This window comes from Podarcis liolepis (genome assembly GCF_965112155.1).
Source record: "Podarcis liolepis genome assembly, chromosome: 3".
NCBI classification, from domain to species: Eukaryota; Metazoa; Chordata; class Lepidosauria; order Squamata; family Lacertidae; genus Podarcis; species Podarcis liolepis.
In genome coordinates, this window is record NC_139557.1 from 20,159,371 (window position 1) to 20,181,607 (window position 22,237).

Genomic DNA, 22,237 nt, shown 5'->3' on the forward strand with positions numbered 1-22,237 from the left:
ATTATTTTTATAGTATGTATGGCAACTAGGAAGGGACCCGGGTGGCGCTGTGGGTTAAACCACAGAGCCCAGGACTTGCCGATCAGAAGGTCGGTGGTTTGAATCCCCATGACGGGGTGAGCTCCCATTGCTCGGTCCCTGCTCCTGCCAACCTAGCAGTTTGAAAGCACGTCAAAGTGCAAGTAGATAAATAGGTACCACTCTGGCGGGAAGGTAAACAGCATTTCCGCGCACTGCTCTGGTTCACCAGAAGCGGCTCAGTCATGCTGGCCACATGACCCAGAAGCTGTACGCTGGCTCCCTTGGCCAATAAAGCGAGATGAGCGCCGCAACTCCAGAGTCGGTTACGACTGGACCTAATGGTCAGGGGTCCCTTTACCTAGGACTGTAAGAGTTACAGTCCAATGATATGCATTTTTACTTAGGAAAATTCTCACTGAATTTGATGGGGCTAAGGTTGCAATCCTATACTCATTGATCGGAAAATAAGCATCACCTCAACCAATAGGACCTTCCTCTGAGTAGACCAGTCTAGAATGGGCAGGAGCTTCTCCAGATGGAAGGGGGTCCCAATTTGACCGTAAACGCCACCCTTAAATCTAAAGAATTAATTTCCTTCCTTTTCACAGCACCTAGACTAGTTATTGCCCAGCGATAGAACCAAACCTCTAATATATGAATAGAGACTTAGGATAATAACATCTGGAGTATTGCTCGGTCGGAACGCCTCACATACCACCACCAACTTATCAAGGGCATCTTCCAAAAAGATACCTTTGATACAATCTGGCCTCCCTTTTTCTCTTTTATTAAAGAAGTACAGGATATTTTAATGCCATCATCATCATCACAGAGGTGTCTGTGGAGGGGGTCTATTAATTGAAAATGCTGTACTGTAACTTTTGAATAACCGGTTTATTTTGTTTTTTTAAATCACTGGCTTTTGTGCGACTGGAATGTATCCTACGTTAGAAAGGTGAGAGACACATCCATTGGCTTTGGCCACACCCACTTTTGGCTATGGTCCATGAAGAAATTCAACCTTTGGGCTGAAGCAGCTTCCCACCAACCCTCACTACCAGAAAGTACCGTATTTTTCACTATATAACATGCACCCGACCATAACACGCACGTAGTTTTTAGAGGAGGAAAATCTGTAGGCATGCCACCCGTAGGCATTCCCTCCATAACATGCACAGACATTTCCCATTACTTTTTAGGAGGAAAAAATGAGTGTTATGGTGCAAAAAATATGGTAAGTCCCACACAACACAATGGGACTTATTTCTGAGTGGCACAGTTACTGACAAGAAAGCCCTAATGGGTTTAACAAATTAATTCATTGTTTAATGGGAGGAAGGCCATTTTAATTTGTGAATGCAAGTTTTTAATTGCTGGGGCTGCAATTTATAGTTGCACATTTATTTCTTTAAGCATGCTTTGCTTCTGGTGTGTTACTGTAGCAGGGGATGAAAAAGAAAATATTAAAAACAACTTTCCTTTCTAATAATGGCTTCTAGTATTTGTTTAGAAAAGCATAAATCACCCAACTCCATTTCAATATGTCAAAAAGGCATCCATGTTGAGGTTTTGGCAATTTATAAATTCATTTTAGTATGCAATGTTAAAAGGAAGAGGTTTAATCCGTTTTAAATGTCAGGAAACGGAATTTAATGTGCCAAACTAGTACACAACATACTTTAGTAAATATCCCCTGGCCAGATTCTCCAATGATCAAAAACTGATTAGTGCTAGGACAGTGGTTGATGTCACTATTTTCCTTTGGAAGCGAGCCCTGCGTACTTTGCCATCTTGAACAACTTCATGTTAGTTTATTTGCATTATCAGGATAGTGACAGTGTCATGGAAGAGCACCTTTGAAAGCCGGACTCTCTGCTTCTATCATGTGCATTCTACTGTTCTTTCATTAAACATGTCTTCATCTCCGGAAAGCCAAATTCTTACAATAATAAATCAGAGACACCTAGAGGCTTTGCCAAGTAAAATATCTACAGTTTCTGGCAATTATGTAATTTCCAGATTTGCTACAATGGCTATTGCTGATAAGTCAATCGTCATAAAAAGAAATGTTCCAGACCAATCTTTATTAGTACGTCCTTCACTGATGTATGTAAAACAATCTCTCTGTTCTCCCTTCTTCTGGGGTGGGGGAAAAGAGCATAATTGCAGCTTTCTCCCTCTTTTGAGTGACTCTTCATCATAACAGTTTATATCTGGAAAATATCACAGAAAATGTGAAAAGGGGGTAAGTTTAAACCAAGAAATCAGGCCCCGCTGTTATTAATAGAATGGCTCAAAAATATTTCCCATGATGTGTTTGTAATAGTTCTGCCTTGTAATAAAACTCAGCAGTGATATATTTCTCCCATTCGCGAGTTGATTTTGCATTATGAGGCCAGACAAAAGCAATTTGTAATAAGGTCCCTGATCCAATGCCTGTACATGCAAAAGGGCTCAAAGGACTCCCTGCTCATTTAAAAGCTCTTTAAAATGATTAATGGCTAAATGCATTGCAAATTATCAAGTGCTTTGCACAGACAAAATGGGGAGCTTTTTTGGAACTTTACAAGAAAATTTCCTCTCTCGGTAACTGAGTGTAAAGTATTGCCCAGAGGAAGCAATTGCAGAAGGAGTGGAGCAAAAGAGAGAATTTGTTTTAAAACGAATTCTAACTTTGTTCTATTCATCTTGCTACTGCTTACTTTGGTGATAGCTTAAACTTGGCCACTCAGAGAAGAAAGATGCCAAAATGCTTTTCTTGTTTGTTTGTTTGCTGAATTTGTTAGCCTAGCACAGGTCAGACTCTAGGCAACTTACAGCCTAGTTTGAAAAACACACATAATTGTTCAAAACAACTGTCCTAACTTATTTACTATACAGTGGTACCTCGGGTTACAAACACTTCGGGTTACAAACTCCGCTAACCCGGAAGTAGTACCTCGGGTTGAGAACTGATTTTGCCACTTCCCCATGATCATGTGAAGGATCTGAAATGGAACATCTATGCAAGGAAACCTTCCTTGCTCCCACCGACTTATGCATGCCAAAGGCTTGAAACAAATGTGAAGAGAAATCCACAATATGTGTGTGTGTGTGTGTGGCAACTTTTCAATAGAAGTTCAGCCTGGAGGTGAGACCAGCAAAAGCTCAGTCAACCGCCCGCCTGATTTCTTCCCAGAGATCTGGCCCCAGATATGTTAATAGCCAACTAAAATATACATTTATAATTTGACACCAGCAATTTGATTTTGTGTGTGTGTGTGTGCATGCACGCACAAAGTTGTTAACACCCCTCAAAAAAAGAAAATAGGATTTAATCATCTCACTTGTCAGAAACGTAATGAGGGTCATCATGTGTAGCCAGCTAATTAATCACGCAGAAGACATGGTCAGCCTGTTAAATATCACTGGACAAAAAAAGGCCTCAGAATGCCTGCTTATTCATTAATGTTATTTTTCTTTTCCCTGTAAAATGCCACTTTTCCCTGCATGCTTATTGTTCTTTGATACTGGACATGACCTATGTGCCTTCTTTCAACCTTGACAAGTCACCAATAGTCCTCAGGTCACTTTAAAGAAAGCCACAGTGAGATTTATTATCCTGCAGTCCTTATTTGCCTCAGGGGTGTTAGAAACCTGTATGCCATGGAAATGGAGCAATGGAGCCCTTTGCTCATGTTGAATACTAGTTTGGAACTCAGTGTAGAAGGCTGCCATCTTTTTTCATCCTTTGCATTGTGAAATACAACTATTATAGTCAGTGCTTTTTTCTGGGGGTACGCATGCCCCTAAACATTTTGTGAATCTAACGAGAGAAGAAAAAAGAAATTAAGCTTCTTTTCTAGCACAGTGAATGGTTAGTTCCATTGCTACTCCAATGGCGGCCTTTTGTCCATTTACAGTGGTACCTCGGGTTACATACGTTTCAGGTTACATATGCTTCAGGTTACAGACTCTGCTAACCCATAAATAGTGCTTCAGGTTAAGAACTTTGCTTCAGGATGAGAAAAGAAATCATGCTCCGGTGGTGCGGCGGCAGCAGGAAGTCCCATTAGCTAAAGTGGTGCTTCAGGTTAAGAACAGTTTCAGGTTAAGAACAGACCTCTGGAACAAATTAAGTACTTAACCCGAGGTACCACTGTAGTTCTTTTAGTCATGTACCAGGCACAGCTAACAAAGAGTTGACGCTAACTTTGAACACTGTGATTTACTGCTGGCTCACTCTTTGACAGCCAGGTTCAAGAATCTGGCGAAACCAGTGCAGCGCATGGAAATGCCATTTACCTTCCTGCCAGAGCGGTACCTATTTATCTACTTGCACTTTGACCTGCTTTTGAACTGCTAGGTTGGCAGGAACTGGGACCGAGCAACGGGAGCTCACCCCGTCGTGGGGATTCGAACCGCCAACCTTCTGATCGGCAAGCCCAAGGGGCTCAGTGTTTTAGACCGACTAGCCTGCCTTAAAAAGAGGGGAACACAAGCCTTGCACTGAGTTCCACTGTGCCACAGGTGTGCAACATCTGTCTTGAAGCAGGAGGAGCGAGAGAGAAGACAGAAAGAATGCTGCAGTATCTGAGAATACAGAAGCGGTAAATATCTCGAGGTACATTTTTGTGCCTGTTGTGTATCTAGGCCCTTCATAGCAGAGCAGCTTCAAGTAAGAAAAGATCATATGAGCCGAAAAAAAATATGTATGGTTTTGTGAGAAGAGAATGCTGAAGAGGAGGGAAAGACCCCCCTCACAATTAGGGCCATAAGGCAAGAACTGCATGGATGGGCTGCGAGCCTCCCAAATCTCTCATTTGTATGTGTAAGGCATTAAAATTCATATATGGCAGCATGCCTCAACTGTGGGTCTCTAGCTGCTGTTGGACCACAATTCCCATCATCCCTAACTAGCGGGACCAGCAGTCAGGGATGAAGGGAATTGTGGTACCACAATAGCTGGAGACATAAGGTTGAGAAATGCTGACATATGGAATCAAGGTTGTCCAGCTGAGTTCAAGGAGTAAAGGTAAAGGGACCCCTGACCATGAGGTCCAGTCGTGGCTGACTCTGGAGTTGCGGCACTCATCTCGCTTTATTGGCTGAGGGAGCCGGCGTACAGCTTCCAGGTCATGTGGCCAGCATGACTGAGCCGCTTCTGACGAAACCAGAGCATCATACAGAAACGCCGTTTACCTTCCCGCCGGAGCAGTACCTATTTATCTACTTGCACTTTGACGTGCTTTCGAACTGCTAGGTTGGCAGGAGCAGGGACCGAGCAACGGGAGCTCACCCTGTTGTGGGGATTTGAACCGCCGACCTTCTGATCGGCAAGTCCTAGGCTCTGTGGTTTAACCCACAGCGCCACCCGGGTCCCTAATTTCAAGGAGAATCACTCTCAAATAAGTGTGCAATAGGATTACAGCTTAAGAATGATACATCAGTGAAGAGCATTCCTTTTTTATTTGGCCCCCTACTCTCTAAACATGATGAGGATTTACTTTGTTGCCTATTACTCCTCGGCCTGGGGAAAATGTATTTTTGAAGCTAAAAGGGCAGTAGTTACTTTAATTTGATATATTTAAATTCATCACTGTATGTTGTTCTGGGGGGTATTTTGTCCCAATGGTCTCTGCTGCTCTATTGGTTTTTACTCCTGCTTTGTTTTTTAACCACTTGTTAGAGGTTTTTAAAGGCTTTTTAAATGCTAGCAAAAGCTGCCCGGAACACTAGATAATCAATATATAATTAGGGTTGCCGTATTTCAAAAAGTGAAAATCTAGACACAAAAGTTGTTGAGCAGTTTTTAAGGAATTTCAGCAAAATCTACACTTCCGACAGGGATTGCCATACCTCCAAATTTTCCCGGACATTTCAGCGATTTTTGCATGGACACTGTTTCTGACAGCTGAATACTGGCTATGTCCAGGAAATTCCTGACATATGGCAATCCCATACATGCTTGCATTGGAGGGGAAACGATGGATGGTACTTATATTATATCAATATACAGCACACTTCTTATGATTTCACATTGTGTCATTAAACCATTAAACATCAGTTTGGGTGGATGTGTCAGTAAACCATCAGAATGTGGCCGCCGAGACCATATAACACGGTCCTGAAAGACCTACATTGGCTCCCAGTATGTTTCCAAGCACAATTCAAAGTGTTGGTGCTGATCTTAAAGCCCTAAACGGCCTTGGCCCAGTATACCTGAAGGAACGTCTCCACTCCCATCATTCAGCCCGGACACTGAGGTCCAGGTCCAAGGGCCTTCTGGCAGTTCCCTCCCTGCAAGAAGTGAGGTTACAGGGAACTAGGCAGAGGGCCTGCTCAGTAGTGGCACCCTCCCTGTGGAACACCCTCCCATCGGATGTTAAGGAAATGAACAACTATCTGACTTTTAGAAGGCATCTGAAGGCAACCCTGTTTAGGGAAGTTTTTAATGCCTGATGTTGTATCGTGTTTTTAATATAACCACTGAGCCTAGGGCTTGCTGATCAGAAGGTCAGCGGTTCGAATCCCCTGATGGGGTGAGCTCCCGTTGCTGAGTCCCAGCTCCTGCCAACCTAGCAGTTCGAAAGCACATCAAAGTGCAAGTAGATAAATAGGTACCGCTCCGGCGGGAAGGTAAACGGCATTTCTGTATGATGCTCTGGTTTTGTCAGAAGCGGCTTAGTCATGCTGGCCACATGACCCAGGAAAACTGTCCGTGGACAAACGCCGGCTCCCTCCGCCAGTAAAGCAAGATGAGCGCTGCAACCCCAGAGTCGTTTGTGACTGGACTTAACTGTCAGGGGTCCTTTACCTTTTAATATTCTGTTGGAAGCCGCCCAGAGTGGGTATAAATAATAAATTATTATTATTATTATTATTATTATTATTATTATTATTGATACAAACTACAGTGGTACCTCTGATTACGTACTTATTTCATTCTGGAGGTCCGTTCTTAACCTGAAACTGTTCTTAACCTGAGGCACCACTTTAGCTAATGGTGCCTCATGCTGCCGCCGCGCCGCTGCTGCATGATTTCTGTTCTCATCCTGAAGCAAAGTTATTAACCCAAGGAACTATTTCTGGATTAGCGGAGTCTGTAACCTGAAGCGTATGTAACCTGAAGCGTATGTAACCTGAAGCGTATGTAAACCGAGGTACCACTGTAATCAGTTCTGGATTTGAAGAAATTTCAGTACTGGCTGGACCTAAGTCCTAAGTGCTACGCGCTCTGCCAATGGCTGCACGTCCCCCAAGGCCTGTTTGAGATTATGCATATATTTTCCCCCAAAACATAAAAATCCCCATAGAGAGATGCTCTTTCCCTAAGACCTCTTGCATATTCCACATATTGGGTGGAATTCAGTGTTGAGCTAAGGAGATCAAGGATTTCTTCTTGCCCAATTGAATGATGTCCCTTTTCCTCTCTCTGCACACACTTCTGATGTTTCCCTAACCAACTAGAGTAGATTTGGGAGGGGGAATGTATTAAAAAAAAACCATTGCACTAACAGGAGTCCTTGTGTTGCCTTCTGCTAATAGTTCTCCATAGCCAAATTGCCTGGAGAATTTACAGAATGCTGCCAAGACGTGCACATTCCCAAACACATCTCGGATATTGACTGGGAAATGTACACACCTTGTGTTGTAGTCACTGTAGTACTAAAACGAATGTTCTGTCAGCACAAGGATTTCTCCTTGGGCAACAGGATGTTCTGCCCCACACCTTCCCCAGCGTCTGTCCCCCCCACCCAAATCTGCTCTGGGTTTTGCCCAACCCTCCAGAACAGATTTGTGGGTGGTGCTGGGTGCACACAGTGGAAGTGGAAGGGGGAAATCCGATTGTGGTGGTCCTAATCCTTGAACTAGTGCCATGATTTATTTGAATACCACCCAGTATCTCTTTATGGGCTAGATCTACACAGTTTAAAAAAACACACTCTGCAAAAAAATGTTGTAACGCTCACAATTGAAAATATTATTGAGTTGCTATTTCAGCTCTGCAGCGTCACCTGGTGTTAGAGCGCATTTATAACACTATATTTTGAATATTGTAGCTGTCAGGCTTCAGGAAATCTGATCTGTCTCACAGTGGCAGCCAAGGAGCAGATAAACAAGAAGAGTTTTTACCAAGTCATTTATTCAATATTCACACAGAGAGACGAAGGTATGCAGCCTTCTCTAAATAATGGCATTGCTCCAAGTAAAGTCCCACCCCCTCCGTCTCTCCTGTTCTACTTCATCCTTGTGTTGGCTGATCTGAGCCTTCTGCCTCTGAGCTTTCTGTTCTACTACTCTCAATGCGTGCCAGATCCTGGGAGAGAGGGGTAGGTCAGGAATGCCTTCCAGGGACATTGAGTCTGTTAGCTGTTTCTCCCCTGGTGCTTCTTCCTGCTGCTCTCCCAATATTTCCCAACTTCTCCCCTCTGCAGCCTCTGAACTATGTCCTTCTGCAAACCACTCTTCTAAATCTATACTGTCCTCCTGTTCTCAGGAAGGTTCAGGAGAAGGGAGGCAGGGTGGTCCCCACCATTCCTCCTCAGTCCAGACCCTGACAGTAGCTGAGTCCATGGACAGACTGTGTGATATGAGACATGACTGGGAGATAATGGTGAATATCCACAAAAACCAGGTGTTGTGCATTCAACTTGTATCCTAACATATAAACAAAACAGAAATAATTACCACCAGTAGCATAACCGTCTTAAATATTTGGTGTTTTGTTGATGTCCAGTTTCTGAAAAATACTTGTTAAACAACATAAGATACAGAAATACATGTGCCAAAAATGTTCTGGATGAATTCCAGTTCAACGAAAAGTATTGTTCCAGGCAATGTTCATTTTGGGAACTCCTAAAGACCATAATTAGGATATCCCAGGAGGGACTTAACAGTTCCAGAGGATGTGCTATGTGAGATTCAGTCTGAAAATATTTTCTCAGGAGTTCAATATATTTGGGGCATCGCTTATGGTAGATAAGACCTAAACCGCAATTCTACAGATGGATTTATTAATGTTTAAAATACCCTGAAAGAGACTAGTGCACAAAGAATTCATTATTGGCACTCTGATCTGAATGCGTTCATTTCTGTGCACTGCTTTTGTACTGAACAGCAGAAGAGAGAGGAATAACATGGGCTGAAGCTTCTCTATATTGTATGAGAATAAAGACTCTCTGCAAAAACCTGAAATCTTACTCGCCTTTTCAACCCAACCTATTTCAACATATGTGTGCCCTTTCTCTTCAGAATTATAGTACATTTAGGGTACAATCTATACCCACTTACCTGGGAGTAAACTCTACTGAATGGGACTTCTTCTCCGTCTCCTCCCAGAAAAATCTACTCCAATGGTGTGCAGAGGGGTCTGAAGAGGAGAAAAGAGATGGAGGAACTTTCATTATGCAAGCAGAATTGACAGGGTTGAATACAACCCAATGGGACTTCCTTCTCAGTTCACATGGCCTCCCCACACACTATGCTTTTAAAAAGTACCGTATTTTTCGCTCTATAAGACGCACCAGATCACAAGACGCACCTAGTTTTTGGAGGAGGAAAACAAGAAGAAAAAAATATTCTGAATCCCAGAAGCCAGAACAGCAAGAGGGATTGCTACGCAGTGAAAGCAATCCCTCTTGCTGTTCTGGCTTCTGGGATAGCTGTGTAGCCTGCATTCACTCCATAAGACGCACACACATTTTCCCTTACCTTTTAGGAGGGAAAAAGTGAGTCTTATAGAGCAAAACATACGGTATATGTTACTGATGGATTGTAGCTTGACCAAAAATGTGCTGTGGCAACAGTAGTGTCACTGTGCAAATATATAGTTAAAAACAGTAAGTGCTGAATCCACAAATGGAGCAACATCAGAGCCCGGGTCTGAATAGGTCGAAGATTACTTCTCTAAGGGATCTGAAACTCACTCCCTAATTTGTATATGCTTAGTGTAACTCCTTTAGTTTTCCTTCAAATCAAAAGTAAAGCTCTGCCCCCATCTCCTTTCCTGTTCTTTAGATGTTTTTCAAAATAAGCCGAATGGCAAGAGTATACGTCAGAAAACATCTTTCTCGTATCATGTACAACTCAGGGCCGGCCCACCTATGAGGTGGACTGAGGCAGCCGCCTTGGGTGGCATAATTCCATGGGACGGCCCTTCTGTTGCCAGACAAGTAAGGATAAGTTTCTGACTTCTGAGACCTCACCAGGAGACACTGACCTTGTGTGACCCCCAGAGAGTGAGGCTTCGACGGTAGTGGGGGCACTGGGGCCGGCAGCTTCCGCTTTCGCCTTAGGCAGTGAAATGGGACAGGCTGCCCCTGGTTACAATGCAAATACCAGGCTGACCCACGCCCAAATCTTGGATGTGATGCTTCTGTTAATACAGTTTAGGATAACTCAGGGCGGCCCTCCAACATAGCTGGATGTTAGAAGATTCAGGACCAAAAAATAAAAATAAAATAAAAAGTAGCATTTTGTCACACAGCACATAAGCTATGGAACTGACAGACACCATCTTGGATGGCTTTAAAAGAGGATTAGACAAATTCCTGGAGGAGAAGACAGAAGACAGGGGCTACATGTTCTATATCGCCACTGTCAGAGGCAGTATAGTGTGAAACACAAGGCTGAATACACACACAGTTGAAGCACAGAAAAAGCATGTTTTCCCTGCCCTCAAGAATCTTGGGAGCTGTAGTTTGTTAAGGAAAACTACATTTCCCAGGATTCTTTGTGTGGGGTGTGTGCTTTAAACATATTGTGTGTACACTGTTTGCAGAGCCTCCAAATGTTCCTATTTTCCAGGGACAGTCCCAGATTTACAGAAGCCGTCCCGATTTTTATTTTCATCCCTGAATGTACCGCTTTTCTTTAGGACGTCCCTATTTTCCTCAGAGAAATGTTGGAGGGTATGATAGGACGTCACTATTTTCTTCAGAGAAATGTTGGAGAGTATGATAGGACGTCACTATTTTCTTCAGAGAAATGTTGGAGAGTATGGTAGGGCGTCACTATTTTCTTCAGAGAAATGTTGGAGGGTATGGAGTTGCTGAGAATCAGAAAATGGGAGATTGCTGTTGCCTTCTGGTCCCAACTTCCCATAGGCAACTGGTTGGCCACTGAGAAAACAAGATACTGGACTAGATGGACCTTTGGCATGATCCAGAGAACTCTCCTTATGTTCTTACATGTTGGGCTTCTTCGCCACAGCAACCTGATACTTTATCCCATTTGCTTCATCCCATGTTGCCTTCTGAGGAGGAATTAAAGAACCTTTTAATGAAGGTGAAAGAGGAGAGTGCAAAATATGGTCTGAAGCTCAACATAAAAAAAAACGAAGATCATGGCTACTGGGCCCATCACCTCCTGGTAAATAGAAGGGGAAGAAATGGAGGCAGTGAGAGATTTTACTTTCTTGGGCTCCATGATCACTGCAGATGGTGACAGCAGTCATGAAATTAAAAGACGACTGCTTTTTGGGTGAAAAGCAATGACAAACCTAGACAGCATCTTAAAAAGCAGAGATATCACCTTGCCAACAAAGGTCCATATAGTTAAAGCTATGGTTTTGCCAGTAGTGATGTATGGAAGTGAGAGCTGGACCATAAAGAAGGCTGATCACCAAAGAATTGATGCTTTTGAATTATGGTCTGGAGGAGACTCTTGAACATTTGCAAGAACATCAAACCTCTCCATTCTGAAGGAAATCAGCCCTGAGAGCTCACTGGAAGGACAGATCCTGAAGCTGAGGCTCCAATACTTTGGCCACCTCATGAGAAGAGAAGACTCCCTGGAAAAGACCCTGATGTTGGGAAAGATCGAGGGCACAAGGAGAAGGGGATGACAGAAGACGAGATGGTTGGACAGTGTTCTCGAAGCTACCAGCATGAGTTTGTCCAAACTGCGGCAGGCTGTAGAAGACAGGAGTGCCTGGCGTGCTCTGGTCCATGGGGTCACGATGAGTCGGACACGACTAAATGACTAAACAACAACAACATGTTGCCTTCTCATGTCTTACTATCATGTCCAACTATTTCTCTAGTGCCTCAGCATAGCCTTCCTTTTCTTGGAAGATTAGGGAAGGGTGGGAAAATACTGCCGCTGTTGTGTCTGGGAAAGGTTTTGTTTTGTTTGGGGTCAGTGGGCAGGTGGGGTTCTCAGTTGTGATCCCAGTACTTCTCCCTACAGAGATGGCTATCCAGAGTCCTCCGTTGTGTGGTCTTGGGCCGATGGGCCTCCTTCTCATCTGCCTAGCACTGCTATGACACGGAGCGTTATCTATGTGCTTTAGTTAAACATTGAAGCAATGCAATCCAAGTACACCTCAGCCCAGCAATTTTTAATATGTCTCGAAAATGAGGAGCGCAAGGGAACCCAGTGGTCCTCTCCATTGCCAACGCTGTGTGAAAATAATAAATATGCCTTTCCTAAAACTTGGAAGAAGACAGAGTTTTTTGTTTTTGTTTTGTGCCAGATCTTAGCATTATCTCGGGCCAAGGAAGAGGGTGATAAATGTGTAAGGATCCTCAGGAGGGAACCCGCTTGATTGCAATCTGGCCTTGCTCTTAAAGAAAACACAGCCCTGTTCTCATCAGGCAACAGGCCTGTGGAAGTCAATGGAGTTTAAATAACAGCACTTCATTACGCTCGAAAAAGGTTTGCAGGGATAGGGCCTTAAGCCTGAGAAATGACTGCTGGAAATGCAACCGAGACAGAACTCAATGGGGTCAAAAGTTGTAATGCAAAAATACGGCAGTGTTTCTAAACCATCGGCACAGTGGTACTCGATGCCTGCTGCGTGCAGCACAGGGGTACCTTGGGTTAAGTACTTAATTCGTTCCTGAGGTCCGTTCTTAACCTGAAACTGTTCTTAACCTGAAGCACCACTTTAGCTAATGAGGCCTCCTGCTGCTGCCGCGCCGCTGGAGCACAATTTCTGTTCTCATCCTGAAGCAAAGTTCTTAACTTGAGGTAATATTTCTGGGTTAGCGGAGTCTGTAACCTGAAGCGTATGTAACCCGAGGTACCACTGTATTGCAGACTTTTCCCAAGCATCAGGGAAACGGGTGGTTAATGTCGCTAGGATAGCCCAGGTCACGCTGGAAGGTGAAAACAGAGTATCTGGGTCAGACAGAGATCGACGGCCCATTTAAAGTGTTTATGAAACACCCACCCAGACATGTGCATCTCATAAAAATACTGTGGTCACCATTAAAAAGCAAACTCTGGCCAACCATTACGGTTTCAAAGATAACCGCAGTTAATTCCTTTACACGGGCCACACCATAGTGTGGGAACTGCTGACAAGCGCTGACTTTGTTGTAAATAATGGTTATAGCTCTTGGCTATAGTTCAAGTGAGAGAAAAAACAAAACAAAATTGCAGAACATTATCGTTGCTATTCAGTGTTCGCAAAACAAATGATGTGACAGTAAAAGGATAACATTGTATCATCACTACATTATATATATATATATATATGAATGAGACAATGTTTACCCCTTATTGTTCACTACGATTCAAAGGCAAAGCCTATTATCACACGGATTTCAGCAGCCTTAAAAATATTGCTTTCTGCTATCGTTATGTCAATAGGCAGATGTCGCTGATGTCTAAGGGGCAGGATTAAAATGTAATAAATAAATATATCTATTTGCAGAGTCAAAGTTGGCCTTGAAAAGCATCTTAGAATCCTTGCTAGCATTGCAGAGTGATAAATGAGGCATCAAATTAAAACAATGAATGAACAAAGACGCTAGCAGAAAAGCAGTGAATTTGCCAACTCTCTCTCTCTCTTTCTCCCCCCTCCCACCGGATAAAGCCAACCAAAAAGGCTGGGGAGAAACTGATCTAAAGGCAAGCTTTGATACCTCTTCTGTAGCAAATGGCTGTGAGAGATCAGTTGATTAAAATGCCCATTGGCTCAGCTGTGGGGACGTTATGGAATGCTCACAAATATTCCAATTTCTCACGTATTTTAAAAAGTGTCAGCACATAAGGCAAGGACGGGACTCTATGCTGTTGGGTTGAGATGATTCTGAAGAGAAGGGAGTAGCAGCAGAACTGAATTTAGATTGCATGCGAATATTCGTGTTGTAAGAGCGGAATGCAAATTGTACATGTGATTAGTATGAATGTGGGTTTCCAGTGCTGTTTTTCTAGAAAAAGAGGTGCTGGAACTCGCTATGAACTTGTTCTCTTATCATGGCGCCCATCTGAGAGGTGCTGGAACTGAGTTCCAGTGAGCTCCGGCTTAAATGAGCACTGAGCCTATTTATCCAGCCTATATAATGGATGTTAAAGTCCACTGAGCTCAGTGGGGTTTATTGCCAGGTAAATGGGCATAGGATTGTAGCATAGATTCGTTATAAGCAAACATCACCATTGAGTTCCTCATGTACGTCAGTAAGGGCATGACAAATGGAGGAAGAGAACTAGGGACTCACCTAGATGCGTAAAGATATAACACTGTGACACCAGGCGGCGCTGTGGAGTCCCACCTTTCCCTACCGGATTTCCCTGTATGAGTTTGCAACGCCTTTAACCAAATCACTTCTTTGACGTTTCTGGATCCAGCCCAAATCTCAGAATCAGGACCTCTGCTAATTTGCTGAATTTGCAGTACGCTGCTCCCCCCCCCCCTTTTTAAAAAAATTCTTGCGTAATGTTGGAAAGTACCTTGCACTTACTTTTGTTTTGTGCTTTAAAAAAAAAAAAATTGGCTCGGGGTTTGTAACTCATACTCTGAGATTTGCCACATTGTTTGACATAAGGGGACGTTTCCAGATAGTGAAATTTCAGTTGCCAGGTGCCAGAGGCAATTCATCAGACGCTCATAAAAAGAAAGATCAAAAAGCCTATCAGTCTCCCCCCTGCATCTGGGATCCAGGAAGGAACACTTAGGGACTCCTATCCTTTAAACAGCTCTCACTTAAAGGGCTGGCTGTTTATAATAACAAGAGAAGCAGAAAGGGGTCAGGTCAAAGCCAGCAGAGCAGCAGGTGGTGTTGTAAAGTTGTTGCTTTTTCTGACTGCAGTTAAAAGCGAGGTGAAACATTAGATGAAATTGCTTCGTACAAGACCGCTCTGTTTCTTCCCTTTTGATTCGAAGGACTTTGGGTCCCTGCCCCCCATATATATAGCGGGTGGTGAATATATTTGCTGAGGATGCCAAGTTCCACCACTTTCAACCCCCCCCCCACCCCCAAAGCAACACAAAACATCTCACCATGCTATGAAGGGTTTCCTTTCCAAGAAGTCCCTATGATCTTATTTCTTCATTTTGCATTTCAGAGGGCAGGCTTGGAAAACACGCTTGGAATGCTTAGCAATGGCGCGAGCGGAAAATGCAACGTCCACGTCAGCGCGAGGATTTGCATTCGAATCTGCATGTTTTCGTGGAAGCGTGAGGAGGAAAGGTTGGCTGGTGTGAATGCTCAAATTACATGGGGCTAGCAATTAAAAGACGCCTGCTTTTTGGGAGAAAAGCAATGACAAACCTAGACAGCATCTTAAAAAGCAGAGACATCACCTTGCCGACAAAGGTCTGTATAGTTAAAGCTATGGTTTTCCCAGTAGTGATGTATGGAAGTGAGAGCTGGACCATAAAGAAGGCTGATCGCCGAAGAATTGATGCTTTTGAATTATGGTGCTGGAGGAGACTCTTGAAGAGTCCCATGGACTGCAAGAAGATCAAACCGATCCCTGGAAAAGACTCCCTGGAAAAGACCCTGATGCTGGGAAAGATGGAGGGCACAAGGAGAAGGGGACGACAGAGGCCGAGATGGTTGGATAGTGTTCTCGAAGCTACCAGCATGAGTTTGACTATACTACAGGAGGCAGTATAAGACAGGAGTGCCTGGCGTGCTCTGGTCCATGGGGTCACGAAGAATCAGACATGACTAAATGGCTAAACAACAAGCAATTTTCTCATCATCAGAAACTGAAACATTCGCTATTGTCTTAACATTGACAGCCTACTTGACATCGTAAAGTAGCCTCGTATATTTGCTTCGCATCTGCAAGTTGAGGGTCGCCATCTGAACTTCAAAATTCCAGTAATGTCCAGGGGGTGGGGGCTAAATTGGTGCCTGGGGAGAATTATTAAAAGTATTTTTAAAATAATAATCATAATAATTTATTATTTATACCCCACCCATCTGGCTCCCAACAGAATATTAAAAACGCGACAAAACATCAAACATTAAAAACTTCCCTAAACAGGGCCGCCTTCAGATGGCTTCTAAAAGTCAGATAGTTGTTTGTCTCCTTGACATCTAATGGGAGAGCGTTCCACAGGGCGGGCGCCACTACTGAGAAGGCCTTCTGCCTGGTTCCCTGTAACCTCACTTCTTGCAGGGAGGGAACCAGCAGAAGGCCCTCGAAGCTGGACCTTAGTGTCTGGGCTGAACGATGGGGGTAATTTTGAAAGTAAATGTCTGGGATTTTGTCTTTTCCCTGGTAGAAGTGCTGTTCCTTGTTGCCTCCTCCTTGTTGCTCACCATCCCACATCCACCACTGCCATTTGCCCTCCCAAAATACCCTCAACGAATTTTGATGATTGCGCAAACCAGTCTGGTTGGCTGGGGGAAGAGCAGACCTGTTAGCAATACAATGAGCTGTTGATGGGCCATAGAAGGATCCTTTGGCCTGGGGAGCCAGATGTCACAAAGGTTGCTGGGGTAACTGTGTGTTTGATGGGATGGGAAAAGGGAGTTTTGAAGCAGGGGCTTCTGGGCAGGAGGAGGAGGAAGTAAGGCTGAGATGCATCTTGGTGGAGGAGAAGGAAAGGTTGGGCCATGCCGTAAGATCTGCACTCCCTCCATGCAGACTGAAGGTGTAAACAGATGAATAAACCATGGTGGAATCTACACACATTTTAAAAACGTTCTGAAAATGCTTAAAAAAAAATACATTGAATTTCAGCATCGCCATCTAGCGTCACATTGTATATTGCACTTAAAGCACACTTAAAACATTTTATTTGCATCTGTAGAGCGGAGTCCCATATTTCTTAAAGCACGACAGTCTCCACTGTGTCTTCTGTTCTCCAAAGGGACACAGACACTGTATGTGTGCCTGTGACCCAATGTGCTCTTGCCACTGCTTGGCAGAGAGAGGGGCAGGCACTCGGCTTTTGTAACAATATTTAAATGTCTCCTCTTTGATCAGTGTAACTCTCCCATTCCTATATAGATATCCCTGGGGCTCTTATTTTAGTCCTTTTTGTTCTGCGTTTCTCTTTTCCAAGTTCGTGCTCAAACATACCATTGATTAGGGGTGTTTTGATTCAGTGAGAGAATTTCTGGATCTTGTCATCTACCTTCACTTACCTTTTGGATTTGAGAATGTGCATTCTTTAAATCCCTGCCTGCCCTGGAAAAAGAAGGTTTTCCCATTAATTGCATTGTCTTTCATATCTGAAGTAGATTTATTTTATTTTTTTATAAAAAAAATTGATTGTGAATTCCATTTATCAATGCACACTTCATAACTTTGCACAGATGTCTTTTACTCAAGAAAATGAAAGAAATATGCAGATGTGTCATTAAATATAAACATTGATAAGCCTACTGCAAAATTAGGGCTTCAAAAGGAGAGTGTTGATTTACTTAAAATAGATGCATGTATGATCTATCTTGTTCAGATAAAAAAGTCCACGTAAATAAGATGAATGGAATTACTTGTATAACAAAATAGAATTAGTATTTTTTAAGCCGAACTTTTAATCCCTGTTGAACAAAGACGGCACTGTACCATTTTCAACAACTTATTTGGTGGTAATTGGGTTTAAATTACTTTATTTTTTAACATCCAAAGGCGAAATTTTCCTTTTGGGTTGAGTGACAAATCTATCATCTTGCATATGGCTCAAATACGATGTGCTTTTGTCAGTCACAAGTAAAGTTTATTTTGATGCCGAAAGTGAAAATACACATGAGAGATCAGTCTAAGTTGAGAACATGATGAGTAAAAGATGAGTTGGTTTAGAAAATCTGGATAAACTTCAAACTTGTCAACCAATTGTCGTGAAACTTGAGTGGAAAATCATGAAGAAAAAATAGTAGATGGATAATATTGTAGAAAACTGGGGACAAAGGAAAATCTAAGAACCTTAGATCTAGAAGCTGCCCATATCAAACATAGCTAACTGCCTTTTACCAAGTCAGACCATGGCCTTTCTATGAGAGTACAGTGGTACCTCGGGTTAAGTACTTAATTCATTCTGGAGGTCCGTTCTTAACCTGAAACTGTTCTTAACCTGAAGCACCATTTTAGCTAATGGGGCCTCCCACTGCTGCCGCACCGCCGGAGCACGATTTCTGTTCTCATCCTGAAGCAAAGTTCTTAACCCGAGGTACTATTTCTGGGTTGGCAGAGTCTGTAACCTGAAGCGTATGTAACCTGAAGCGTATGTAACCTGAGGTACCACTGTATTGTCTACACTGACTGACAGAGGATTGCCAGGGTTTTAACTCTGCCTTGAGTTGCCTAGAGACTACCTTGTATAAGGTGACTAACAAACTGAACAAATGAATGATTGCACAACGTTCTCTTCAGGTAGAATAGGCAAACTTTGTAATTTTCAAAATACTTTGTGCCACGCACAGTTCTTCTTACATTAATGGCCCACATGCTTGGCAGGGGGTTGGACTCGATGGCCCTTGTGGTCTATTCCAACTCTATGATTCTATGGCTTTCTGTGTGTGTCAGACTTACTGTTTGTGATTATGGAAGGACCAAAGAGCCTTCTGTCAGTGGAAGGGCATCCCTAAAATTTTGCTGCTCCTTGACTCACCTTTATACAGCTGGTATGTCAGGCTTCAGGGACTTGCCCCCCCCCCCGGCAGTAGATAATCAGAACAAAGCAAAAGGAGTCTCTTACCAGTTAGAAATTTTAATGATCATAGCGAGAGAACAAAGAATCCATTCCTAGGAATGACGGTGCTTCCAATTAAGGATTCCACTCCCCCCCCTCGTCATCCACATTACTTCTGCTTCTTGCAACCTGATCTCACAACCACTTTGCTTTCTGTGCCCCCACCTTATCTGCTCTCCTTGACCTTGGGCAGAGTGGATGGACACTTTCCAGTGAAAGAGAGTCTGTTAACTCTCTCCCAGTTCTTCTTCTCCTAGCTGTTCACCACTCAGTATTTCCCAGCTTCTGCCTTCTGAACTATGCCCCTCTGCAAACCACTTTTCCAAATCTATACTGTCCTCCTGCTCCTGGGAAGATTCAGGATCCTGATCAGGAGCAGGGGGAGGGGGAGGCTCCCACCATTCCTCCTCAGTGCAGCCCTCCTCAGCAAGATCCCTGACATGGTGGGAAAGGTGGGAAACCACTGAAAACAAGAGAAAGGAAGCAAATGGTGAGGGGAGCTTTGGATTTCTGAACCTCACACCGAGTGAGGATTGCAGCATAACTCTTAGTCAGTGGCACCTTTTGAATCTGCAGCTTGGCAAAACACAAGCAAACCTCCCTTCCTTTCCTCTCTTATGTTCTTTATTGTGCTTTGATTGCCAAGAAAGGCTCACCACTGGCAGCTGGGTGATGCGCTACGTGAATTAAAAATAGAGCTGGCCGTTTTGATGTGCTACACATATTAAGCTCCCAGGAAGAGCGAACTTTAACACAAGAGGGTTTTCCCACCCATTCTCCAACCCCTCCCCTTTTCATGGATAATTATTTTGAGCTGTTTCCACATGCAGCTCTGCGACCACCAGGTTAATGGTGAAATACAAATTTCAGAACTCGCACCCTTTTCAGAACTAATTTCAGAACTCACCCCCTTTATTTTTTTTGCTAACAGTGGCAGCACAAGCGATATATCTGGGTGCCAAGTTCAAGCAAAGTGCAGCGCTATTGTTATTGTTATTATTATTATTTCTCCCCTTTTGGATTCGGTGCCGGTGTGACCTATCATGTAGCTATGATACATGATAAAAAGGGAGAAATTGCAGCCAAGCTCAACTGTGTTCAAAGCAAGGTGCTAGTGAAAGGAAGGGATGGAAAATAAGCACTAATGGATTAATGGTCCATGATAAATGCTTTATTATAAAAGCTAGTGAGTGATTAGATAATTCTTGCTTCCAAAAGTAGGATTTAAATATTTCTGTCTGGCACACAACCAGAATAAATAAATCACTCGACTATCTAGTTTATAGGAACACATGTATGCGTATGCATATGAACAGGGTAGAAAGGTCCTCTTCTTCTTTTATACAGTAGGTGTTAGAAAAGCTTACAGCCACTGCACTACAACAGCTTGCTGCTGGGAGCTGCTCTGGTGTGCAGAAAAAGGAGAGAAATGATTATACAACTTCTGCTCATCCAGACTGTCATTTGGCCTGACTGATCCTGCCTGCTTTCTCTGCTAAACTGAAACAGGCAGCAACTTCGGAGTACTTAATATAGGGTTACCAGACATCCCTGGTTCCCGGGGACAGTCCCTGGATTTGCAAATCGTGTTGTTGTTGTTTAGTCATTTAGTCGTGTCCGATTCTTCGTGACCCCATGGACCAGAGCACGCCAGGCACTCCTGTCTTCCACTGCCTCCCGCAGTTTGGTCAAACTCATGCTGGTAGCTTTGAGAACATAGTCCAACCATCTCGTCCTCTGTCGTCCCCTTCTCCTTGTGCCCTCCATCTTTCCCAACATCAGGGTCTTTCCCAGGGAGTCTTCTCTTCTCATGAGGTGGCCAAAATATTGGAGCCTCAGCTTCAGGATCTGTCCTTCCAGTGAGCACTCCGGCCTGATTTCCCTTAGAATGGATAGGTTTGATCTTCTTGCAGTCCATGGGACTCTCAAGAGTCTCCTCCAGCACCAGAATTCAAAAGCATCAATTCTTCGGCGATCAGCCTTCTTTATGGTCCAGCTTTCACTTCCATACATCACTACTGGGAAAACCATAGCTTTAACTATACGGACCTTTGTTGGCAAGGTGATGTCTCTGCTTTTTAAGATGCTATCTAGGTTGGTCATTGCTTTTCTCCCAAGAAGCAGGCGTCTTTTAATTTCGTGGCTGCTGTCACCATGTCACCATCTGCAGTCATCATGGAGCCCAAGAAAGTAAAATCTCTCACTACCTCCATTTCTTCCCCTTCTATTTGCCAGGAGGTGATGGGACCAGTGGCCATGATCTTTGTTTTTTTGATGTTGAGCTTCAAACCACATTTTGCGCTTTCCTCTTTCACCCTCATTAAAAGTTTCTTTAATTCCTCCTCACTTTCTGCCATCGTTGTGTCATCTGCAATCTCTCCCTGGACAAATTCTGTCCCCAGAATGTCCCCAGATTTGCAAATCTGTCCCCGGGAAACATGGCTGTGGCAGCCTCAGCGGTCCGGAGCCGGCCTATTAGTGCAGTTGGCTCTGGCTGGCTTTAGGAGCTGCTCGCTGCCATGGCACCCGCCATTTTCCCTGACCACGGCAGCAGGCAGCGAGCAGATCCTGAAGCCAGCCTGAGCCAACTGCACTACCAGGCTGGCCCCTCTTGGGCTACAGCAGCCCGCCCGTAACTCCAGAGCCTCCTCTGATCTGTCAAAACAAAGGGGGAAGGGGGAAGGAGATGGGGGAAGGCTCGGGAGTCATGGGCAGGCGGTGTGCCGTTGCCCAGTTTTTTAAAAAACTCCCCCATCTCTGCGCATTTATGTTTCGCAGGGTGCGAAAGAAGGGCTTTGCACCTTTATACAATATGCATGTGTGCTTGGGCTCAGGGTCCCTACTGACTCCCTGTTGCTACTCAGCTTCCAAAAAGAAAAAGAAAAAAAAGTGTCCCCTGATTCACTGAAAAAAAATCTGGTAACCATAACTTAATAATCTTTCCCCCCACCATTGCATATTAGGATTACAAAACTGTTACTTCCATCAAAAGCAGACAGACGACTGTACCCATTGCTATACCACCCTAGGCAGATTCCACGATAGCATACCCCGCAGGTGTCACAGAAGAAACCAGGACATCTCATTTTCCCCTGAGCATGGCAGCCATTTTGGGTGCCATGATATCACATGACAGTACGCCAGGATTTTATCCCGAAAAAGCGTGTGTGTTTTTTTTTGGGGGGGGGGAGGGCCACAATCTTAAGCCTTGTCTCAAAACATGTGTTTTCTGGTGCCCCTGAAAAAAGCGTGTCTTTGGGGCTCTGTGATCTTATGAGGGTCATGTGACTCGTGTGGATGTACGAATGAAGGCACTCATCCCGGTTTTGAGACTCAACATGTTGGAGGCTGTGT

At 43.8% G+C, this 22,237-nt stretch overlaps 1 protein-coding gene across 4 annotated transcripts in view; it reads right to left on the reverse strand.

Moving 5' to 3' along the window:
* Nucleotides 1-22,016, reverse strand: part of LOC310703420 (uncharacterized protein) — a 28,618-nt gene extending 6,602 nt beyond the window's left edge. For 2 of the 4 annotated variants that reach the window (XM_083495795.1, XM_083495793.1), the window contains exons 1-3: nucleotides 21,934-22,016; nucleotides 17,337-17,379; nucleotides 9,295-9,373 (exon numbers count right to left, since the gene is read on the reverse strand). In XM_083495795.1, the coding sequence (XP_083351921.1) occupies nucleotides 9,295-9,373; nucleotides 17,337-17,379; nucleotides 21,934-21,969 (158 nt within the window). In that variant the 5' untranslated portion in view covers nucleotides 21,970-22,016. Of the gene's footprint in view, nucleotides 1-8,252; nucleotides 8,662-9,294; nucleotides 9,374-16,009; nucleotides 16,095-17,336; nucleotides 17,380-21,933 lie in introns of those variants that run through there. The other 2 variants (XM_083495794.1, XR_014524100.1) reach the window with 2 other exon arrangements.
* Nucleotides 22,017-22,237: the final 221 nt, after the last annotated feature.